Consider the following 9,634-nt stretch of genomic DNA (forward strand, 5'->3'; position numbering starts at 1 on the left):
GCCAACTTTTTCGATGTATACATCGACATCCGGCTATCATCCACATGTATCTACTCCAATTCCCCTCTTTCTTCACGGTTCAATGATACACTTTTTGCAAATATGTAAATATGCCCCTCTTCTTTGCCAAGAATCCATAGACCAATAGAGTGGTTTATCGTGCTAATGTACCGTACACCGGTAATTATTTTAATTTTTTACATGGATGATTGCCGCCATGACAGGCATCACCGCGATATCGCCTGGATTTCCATCAATTCCCAGCGATTTATCGGATGTGTGCAGGTAGAAAATTGAAAACTGGAAAAATCAGGAAACCCTCTGCAGAATTCCGTGATACTATAAAATAAATATTGCTTAACAGGTTCATAGAATCTCCTGCACCCACACATCATCGTAGAATACTGGAAAATATTCGAAATTATCATTGAATGATGGCTTCCAGGGCATCACCGAATTACGCTCAAGTATGTCGTCACGTCCAAGTTTTTCGCTGACTAACCCAGCATTAAAGTTGAATTTATCAAGCGACTCTTTATCCACACGCCCCAACACTTTATCAGACATGCGACAGACGCGTCGGTCACACATATCCAACATTCGTCACGTACAGGTCTCAAGTCATGCATAAATTCACTCTGCTTCGCCCAAGTTTCTCGGCCTTTATATATAGTTTTTTTTTCCATTCTTTCTCCACCCATTTGCCACAACATCAAGTTCTACGTTATGTAGGTGGATTGTCACGACTACGTGGTTGGCCGAGTGGTATCAGAGCACCTGTCGAACTTGGAAGCCACGATCAATGCTGAACAACTGTCCCCCTTACACTACACCCTGGAGAATACTAGGGGCATCGATGTAAGTGGGTGATTGAAATTTTCCTACAAAGAACATCCAGTCCATAGCCACCATGTGGCTCCCTCGAGCATGCTGATAATGCTATATTCCGTTTGATTATCACTCGATAGAGTTGGCTTTGGTGGTTGTCATGGGTGGGCGAGTGGAATGGAATCCAGTTGACACAAGAGCATGATAGTCGGGTGTGATGTGACAATTTGTCTACTTCAATTGGCGTATGGTTGGAATTGTTATCTATAGGATGTGACACGATATTTACATTCACTGGTAAGTTTGTTATCGTACCATGGGGAACAAGCCAGCTACATTATAGTGGAGCAATATTGAACTGCACCCAGTGACCATATAGATATTATTTTTTTCGTGGAAAGTTTGAGCTCGTTATTTTGGAGATTGTGGAGTTCTCAGTGAACTGTCCCCTCTTGCTTTTGACAGTGGTGGGAAAAAAATGTCATTTCACGAAAGGTTGGATGGCACTCGGCCCGGGAATTGATAATTGAGGATAGTAAAATAATTATTTGGAAAGTTCAATAACAACTAGGTGGTGAACTTTATCAACTAGTTGCTGGAAGTCAATAACTCGTTGGTAATTTATGACTTTAATTGCGTTGTATTGCGAACAAAAAATTTACAGTATTTTCCGGAAAGACCTTGAATGCGATACAGGGAGAAAAAGTGAATGAAATTGTTTTGAAGAAAGTTCGCAGATTTTATAATAATTTTCTGAATTATCTGAACTGTGATCTTCTTATAACGTAAATTCTCAGGGAGAATTCTCTTTCTGAATTCGTACTTGTTAGAAATCTCTTGAATTTCTTGCAAGCAGTTGCAGAATGTATAATCCCTGAGGAAATAATTACAATGAAAAAGCGAAATGGAAATTTCTATAGGTGATAATTGACATGTCATCAGTTGTTTACAGAAGAGAAGTCCAAAGTAAAATGTTAGGGTATTGCATTGTTAAGGGTGGAGTGTTCCTCAGATGTGTATCAGAAAAATATTGAATGGTAATATCCGATTCTAATTTTTTTCTTCACGAAAACCTTGAACTCTTCGCGTTGGAGATCCTGCAGTTGGTGAACTGTCTCTCTTTTATTTTAGTTGAATAATGATAAAGAATTTTGGGGGCTTCCGCCATGTGATTTCGCTGTTCTCCATTTCTAAATTCACTATTTCTCTTTCCACATTATCTAATATCTCCACAGCGAAATGTGAAGGTTTTCAGTGCTTAAAAGGCCTCTCTTTTCTTTCTCACCAACGCTTTTTCTCCTCCCATGGTCGTGCTGATAGGGAAAGCACAAGGCCAGGCAATTGCTTTGTGCTCGCGTGCTACGGAAGCCAGGGGTGCACGGATATCGAGCTCGTGCTGGAATTTTCGGTTGGGTTTGCAATGTTACACACGTAGTCACGGTTGCATCGGAGTTGGATGTAAGAGGGAAGACGCCAAACGGATAAATGAAAACTGTCGAGTGGATGGAAACAAGCTCACGAGAGCTAAACGTCGGGGGAGGGAATAACTTTTAGGAGTGAATCACCCGACAAGAGTTAATAGGAGTGAATTATCACGAGGGAGAAAAGTTATTGAACTTTTTACAACAACTTTTGGGAATTTCAATGATTGAAAAATTCAAAAATCCTCAAGTCTCGGGCAAAACTCGCCGTTTTCGTTAATTTCCTCATAAAAATCGTTAATTTACGATTTCCAATTATTCACAGCCTATCACTCGATAAATATTGCCAAGAAATCTGTCGAAAAAATCAGACATTGCATGTCACAGTGTTTTTTGTGCTAAACAAACAGGGGAGAATTGATCGGGAAGTCATTGAGTCAACCTAAAACGTAGCTCACCCTTCCAAACCCGCCCCTCACAAACTATTCTCAACCCGCCCCCTCCTCTACCGGCCTATTTAATCCGAATCTTTGGGATCCAAAAGCGAAGATCCTCCGCGTAAAGTCCTCAGTCCCTCCGGTAGAGACTCGTCCAGAATAAATCTACTTTCCCCGAATGATGATGAACCCGATGAATTTTAAATTTCTTACCTTTTCCTCAATTTTTTCTCCTACACTCTGCACCATATCCCCAGCGGCCTTCACCACCGAGGAAACAGCCTGCTCCTTTCTCGACATGTGGCCACGAAAAGATGCTTGAATCTTCGTTGCTGCGTTGCACAGATCTGCAACATACCATTGCAAGCGAAATTAAGTAATGTAATATTAACAGTAAGACCCGAGCTTTTTCATGTCTGAATATTCTCATAATTCCACCTAGTGTGCCATGTGGCAATCCCGCGGATGGGAAAATAGGTTTATCGCTCTCTTGCATGAGGGGAAAAAATATGAGAAATGTGAGGAAACGTGTTGGAGATTTCTGGGGGGTTGTTTACTCGTAGTTATTGGGAGGAAAAACGTGAACGAGAGATGGGGAAGAGGATGTGTTCGACGGAATGGCGATGAAATTATTCAGACAAGTTCACTCCTGCCGAGTGGGTGGACTTATTCAGAGATCCTCGAATGTTTTAATCAACTGTAATTCACTCAGCTCGTTAAGCAGTGTCATCTATCGCTGGTGGGGGTATTATAATTATGATATTTTTTTGTACGCTAAGACAAAAAAAAATCTAATGCCTGAGGAATATTTACAGTGATAATACGATTTTTATTCTGAAGGAAAATTGTCAAGTGCTTACGAATTTTTGAGCTGAATATAACTGAATGAATATGGATAGTGGTTCAATGAGATTATCATATTGAGAATTAATACACTCAAAAAAAAAATCCCATTACCCTCGAGAATTAGGTCAATGAAAATAGTTAACTCCCTCCGAGTAAATAAGATCTACATATCAGAAAATTTTACGCTCAGCGTGCAACCAAACAACTGGTTCATTAAATAAAATCTAAATTCATTTCTCACTTAATGAAATTTCTGTTAAAATTTGAATAGAGGTCTCATGCATACGAATAAGCGATTCATTAAAATAAATGTCATTGAATCGTTGTAATTAAAATTCCCCTGTACAAGTGGGCAAATTTACCAAATGTGATTACGTAAATTCACTAAATTTTAATGAACTAGTTATTCATACCTCGATGCATCTTGTATTAAATTTTGATGAATAAGTTATTGGAAATCAATACTCTATTATCTCCTTAGAGTAACAAAGAGAATCGACCTATTATTCGAATAAAGTGGAGGAGCATAAACAGAGTTTCACTCTCAGTTGCAGTCGACAATTCCAACTGATGCGTCGGTGGGAGAGATAATTCTTGAGGGAAAAAAAGCGGAACTATCTCGAATGTTTTCAGCTGGGCTCGGCAAAAAATGGCAATTTAATTGCACCTGGGAAAATTAATTATCTGGGACAAGTTTTCTCGTCAATCACTGTGGCTCACAAGAACCCTGAATTACTCCCACAAGGATTGAATGAGACTTACCAACGTCGTCCGCTCGGAATTCCTCCTGCAGTTGTTCGATGGTTGGTTCGCTGTCCTCAGAGTTATTTTTACCCTGCGACGATGTATCAGTATCTTTCATACTCTTTCTCGCCTGATGACCCCGAAACACTGCCTGTATTCTCGTTGCAGCCTCCTCTTTCTCTTTATCACTCGATTCGTTTGATTCGTCGACTGTTTCCGGCTGCTTTGTCTCCTCGATTGAATCAACTTTTTGGCTCACTTCCTCCTCTTTGTCCACTTGGCTTCCAGCACTTTTTGGAATGTCTGAAACAAAGTAATGAGACAAGTGAGTGTGAATGGGGTAATGAGGGAAAATTATCACAAGCGGTACTCCAGAGGGGTTCAGGTAAAAACTCAAAAGAGGGAAAAATAAGTTGTTCTGAGTAGATGAAGACATTTTGACTTGATTTCGTGGGTATTATCGGAGGCAATTTCTAGACGGGAAAAACATCAATTCTGGGGGGGAGATTGGAAAGATTTTCCAAGACATGTGATATCTCGGTAAAGACTATCGATTCACCTCAAATTGAGGTCAAATATGCTCGCATATACCACCAATTATATCATGAACTTTAAAATTTTTAATTGAGCATTACTTATTTCTCGAAGAATTACTTTTAAGTTCACGATAAATCGGATAATGTCACATTTAATTTGAAAGGAATGACTTTGAATAGAAGATTTTATGGAAAGACGATCCCTCGGATATATTTTTCCCAAAGAATTTCATTCGATGGAAATCGATTATCATAGAAGTATTCACCAATAATTCCTAGTCTGTCACATGGAATCTTGAATATTTCACACCAGGGACTGTTCAATGGAATTGATTTATCCCTCACGGCGATACAATGCCCACGCATACCCTGACTAGAATTTTTATGAGGATTTTCGGTGCGTGTGACAAAGCTTTTATGGGAGTAATTGTACTCTCGTAAATATTCATTTTCCATTTTTCACTCACATTCTTCAATAAAATAATTACCGACATTCCACCACGTCCACAAAAGCCTTTGATGAGACACTGGGGTATAAAATGTCGCGTCACTGCGCCATGAAATTTCATCTCTTTTGAGCGAAAGTTCTCGGTATCTTCCATTACGAATAAATAAATTAATCAATAATGTTAATTGAATTTATGGTACCAACAGTCACAGCTTCAATTTTACGATGAGACGGCTATCCTTCCTAGAATATATATTAGAGATTGTTTTCCTCGTTTTTATCAGTTTCGCTTCGTTTCACGAAAACGTCATGAAATTTTCCCTTGAATGCCAATGTTACACATTTCGATCACGTTTCAGCTGATGTTTCTTATCGCAATAGCGCCAAGGGAACTCTAACGAGTTGTGCAGAATCAGAGCACGATCGACTGACTCTTACCCAGTCTCTTTTCAAAATAACATCGCGCCTGTAGTGAATGGTGTATTCCACAATTTTACACTAAACAATGGTACGTGTCCTCGAATGATTGTCAGTTGTTATGTTGGGTGAGCTTTCGACACTAACACTCTGACGTCTGTTACTATGTTCTGTGTAATACTATAGTTGTTTTCAACGATGAATGTGTAACTAGAACTACCAAGCTCGTTTGTATATCGAGGGCTTCTAAAGAGATGCTTCGCCTCGACTTTCTCGAGTAACTGGATCTTCAGTAACTGTCAATTCTCATTCACTCTCTTTGATATATTATGTATAGGAAAGGGTGAAATAACCCGGGGAAAAATGTATGATAGAAAATTCCTTCCAGACATGCGGTCGCGGAAAATGGAGAAACTCTAGAATACAGAGGGATCAGGCATTTTTACAATGGAATACGAATATTGAAGATGTGTTCAGCGCGAGTTGGAACTGCGGAAGAAAATATTTAAATGACGAATTCGGGAGGACAGGTAATATCACCTGAACGTGCAGGGAAATTTTCTAGAAAAATCATAGCAGTGGGAAAAATGCAGTCTGGAGATTCCAGTGAAATTTTTATAGAAACACCTGGAAAAATTTCCCTTTTGCTCCACTAAAACTTTTCTGCACACTACTTTGCACCTATTTTTTTTATACGGGTACTAGAATTTTTTTACACCCCGAAAAATGGTCTCAAATTATCCTTAAATAACATTAAAGAACCCAATTCTTGATATATCTATACAGCCTAGTATAATCGATATAATCCTCGCGTGTTCTAATTTACTTAAAAAAGAAAAAATTCTACCTTTTTCGACAATATTTCAAAAAATGTACCCCGACCTCCTAAACCATAAAGCGAAGATTGACCCTTGTATACGCTTTACATTTCCCCACTGACTCAGTGCCGCATTTACACCAAAAATATATCATCAATAATTGAAACCCTAGCACCCGGAACGAAATAAAAACCAATACTCCTGAATTATTTAACTTTCAGTGTTCTCCCCTATAACGATAAAAAAAATCCCCAGTCCTTTATAAAACTTTTCTACTTTTCGAGTTGAAAAAGGGCAGGAGACAAGTGGGAGAAGTATCGAATCTCTAGGGTTCGGTGAGCCCTCTGTGGACGCATCACAAAGGCCCGGGGAGTGCCTGCATCCTGCCATAGTGGGAGTGCGATAAGTTATTCAGTGCTTTTGTTAATCGCACTCACGAAAGTCCACGAGATAATCTCACCGGCTAATTGTATACTGAATGCGTGTGCAGAGAAATTGTTGGAGTGTTATGGAGCAGTTGTACGTCTTCCCGAGGACTGAGGAAACAGATTAAGCCCGGGGGGGTTACACTCTCAGGTTGCTATTAGACTTCGTTAAACATTTGAATCCGTAAATATCCGGAATGATGATTTATCCGGTGGATGAGTTGGCGAACTATTGTGAAATAATTTCCATTCACTGGAGGGATGACGCTGGGAGAAAAAAGGGAAAATAGAAGCAACTGATGACATAGCGCTTGTTGTCCCTCTGGGGCGCGAATCGCTGGCTAATTTGGAAGCCTGCCAAATTCTCACCATTGCCAATTACATGAGCCGTGGAGCTGGGAAAAAGTGCTCTCGGTCGGACGCCTAGGAGGCGGCCAAAATTACTACTCAGAAACTTCTTTACACAAAATAAAGGAGTTTAGGAGATGTAAAACTTTTTGGGACACTTATTTCGACTGGTGGAGCTTCGCTTGATACACTTGGGATTAATCGGGGGTGTAGGATGAAAAAATTGCATTTTCTGAGTGTAAAGGGATGAAATGACAAGTAGAGGATACACTCCGGAGATATTGATTAGGTTTCAAACTCTCGGAGAAAATTGAAAACATAAATAGAAGGCGTCAATTGAAAACTTTTTGTTCAGAAAATTTCTCGGATGTTCTTCAACGATTTTCAATGGAGTACGGAATTTCAATTGAAGTGAGAAAGGTTTCGTATGACACGATATGTTCTCCAAATCAAAGAGACTCCTTCGTTCTCACTTCATAGAAATCGTATGAATTTCAAGTACTTATGCATGACTGTGTACTTCATTCGAGGATTACGTCAATACATCAGACGATTGCGAACGAATAGTTTACGTACTTCAAGAAGCCAAGTAAAAAATCCAAGGGACGTAGAAATAAAAGCTGCGTTTTCTACTTCAGAGATTGACCCAAAAATAAATGAAATTATCACGCAAACTTTGCGACGATAAATTATAGAATTAATTTTCTTCCCTTTTTAGAAGAGACAGAAGAAAACGTGAATGATCCAATGCTATGAATTCTAAATGACCTTATAACCTCGAAGAAATTGAAAACTATTCTCAAAGAAGTTTCACCGATATTCGTCGAATATTCCCGATGAAAGATAGAATTTTAATCCGACCAGAAAACCTATAATATGATTAGAGATTCTCCAAATCAAATTTACCCTTTGATGTTTTTTTTCGCATTACAGAAATCTCACGATTCCCAATAACTTTTGCATGACTTCGTGCACTCCACTACAGGATTACATCGGTGCATCCAACGATCATGAATGCATACTTGGCATACTTCACGGGGGGAGGTAAAATATCGAAGAAAAATAGACGTAAAATTGCACTTTCCAATATTATCTAATAGAGCTGAAATTATTTAGTCGCACCCTCTCATTCCCTACTAAACAATCAAATTCTTTAAAGAACATTATTTGTGTCTCAGTGTATAAGACACGAACCCCTACTCTACTCTTCATCTTTGTTTCCCTGATTTCCAGAATAAAAAAAACGTTGTGTTTCTCTATCTTCACTCGTTTCCTCGTTAAAAATGACCGGAGAATGTATTTTGCTCCGCGTTTGCCATGCACTTGAGACCATTTGAACGATATATTGCTCACGATGTACCAGTACTTTTCCTACCCTTGATATTCTGCCGCGGCACACATCATCACTCAGAATAGCACGAATGCTTCAACACTTCCCCGCTAGCCCTTAAAAATCGAACATCAGTATGAAAAAAACCACAGCTCCTCCCAGGTTTCACACAATCGTCATAAATCGACGGAGCTTTAAAAAACTCTTGAAGCACGATATGCCAGATTCCTCAAGAAATAATTCCAATGAAAAAAATTATTCACTGCTTTATACTAAACGCAGAGAAAAATCACACTCACATTTTTTTAAATTTCAATTTTTTTTCATCTTTCCACATCATAAAAATCTCAAAACGAACTCCACTCTCACTCTACCCCGCCATATTATTCCAGCCAGCACTTTAGCTCTCACAACTGCATGCATACTTGAGCTACCCCCCGCCCGCCCCCCTTCCCCAAGTGCTCTATAAAACAAAGTAACAGTTCTTTTAAAAAAAATCCCACAACTCTTGATCGTTTCGAATGAGTCTTGTGGAGTCGTGAATCGACAAAACTCATGAATTGCCAAAATCTGATATCCATTTCCATGCAAGCGACCTCATCCCCGTGGCCAATCGGCTCATCGATCCCTTCCGTCAAGATATTTATGCACCCACTAAAATTTTGGGGTCGTAGTCAGCCCCGATTCAATACGATCAAGCAATGTAACAACTCCCCTGAATTCTACCCCATCATTTTACAACCTCTGTGATAATTTACTGTTCCATCCATTTGCACTCAAACGAATGTGAAATGCTAATGAGCACCCGGTGCATACACTAGAGCCACTTGAGCCACTCTAGACAGTATCATACATGAATATCCCACGAAATTCGTTCTACTTTTTTCCCCCACCAACCGACCAAACTAACGGAGAATTCGAAAAGAGAAAATCCCGAGAGAGATGTTTCCTCAAATAAATTATTGAAAATGCACGGTAGGTGCTCCATCGCTAGAGGCACGTCTGGATCACTATCCTAAAGAGAAATGTCAATCCG

At 39.4% G+C, this 9,634-nt stretch overlaps 1 protein-coding gene across 1 annotated transcript in view; it reads right to left on the reverse strand.

Annotated features, from left to right (window-relative positions):
- Nucleotides 1–9,634, reverse strand: part of LOC135164297 (neuromodulin) — a 39,947-nt gene that overhangs the window by 15,421 nt on the left and 14,892 nt on the right. Inside the window, exons 2-3 of the mRNA XM_064124523.1 lie at nucleotides 4,295–4,579; nucleotides 2,900–3,033 (exon numbers count right to left, since the gene is read on the reverse strand). Coding sequence (XP_063980593.1) covers nucleotides 2,900–3,033; nucleotides 4,295–4,579 — 419 coding nt within the window. The remainder of the gene's footprint in view (nucleotides 1–2,899; nucleotides 3,034–4,294; nucleotides 4,580–9,634) is intronic.

The sequence above is a fragment of the Diachasmimorpha longicaudata genome, chromosome 7 (genome assembly GCF_034640455.1).
Source record: "Diachasmimorpha longicaudata isolate KC_UGA_2023 chromosome 7, iyDiaLong2, whole genome shotgun sequence".
NCBI lineage: Eukaryota > Metazoa > Arthropoda > Insecta > Hymenoptera > Braconidae > Diachasmimorpha > Diachasmimorpha longicaudata.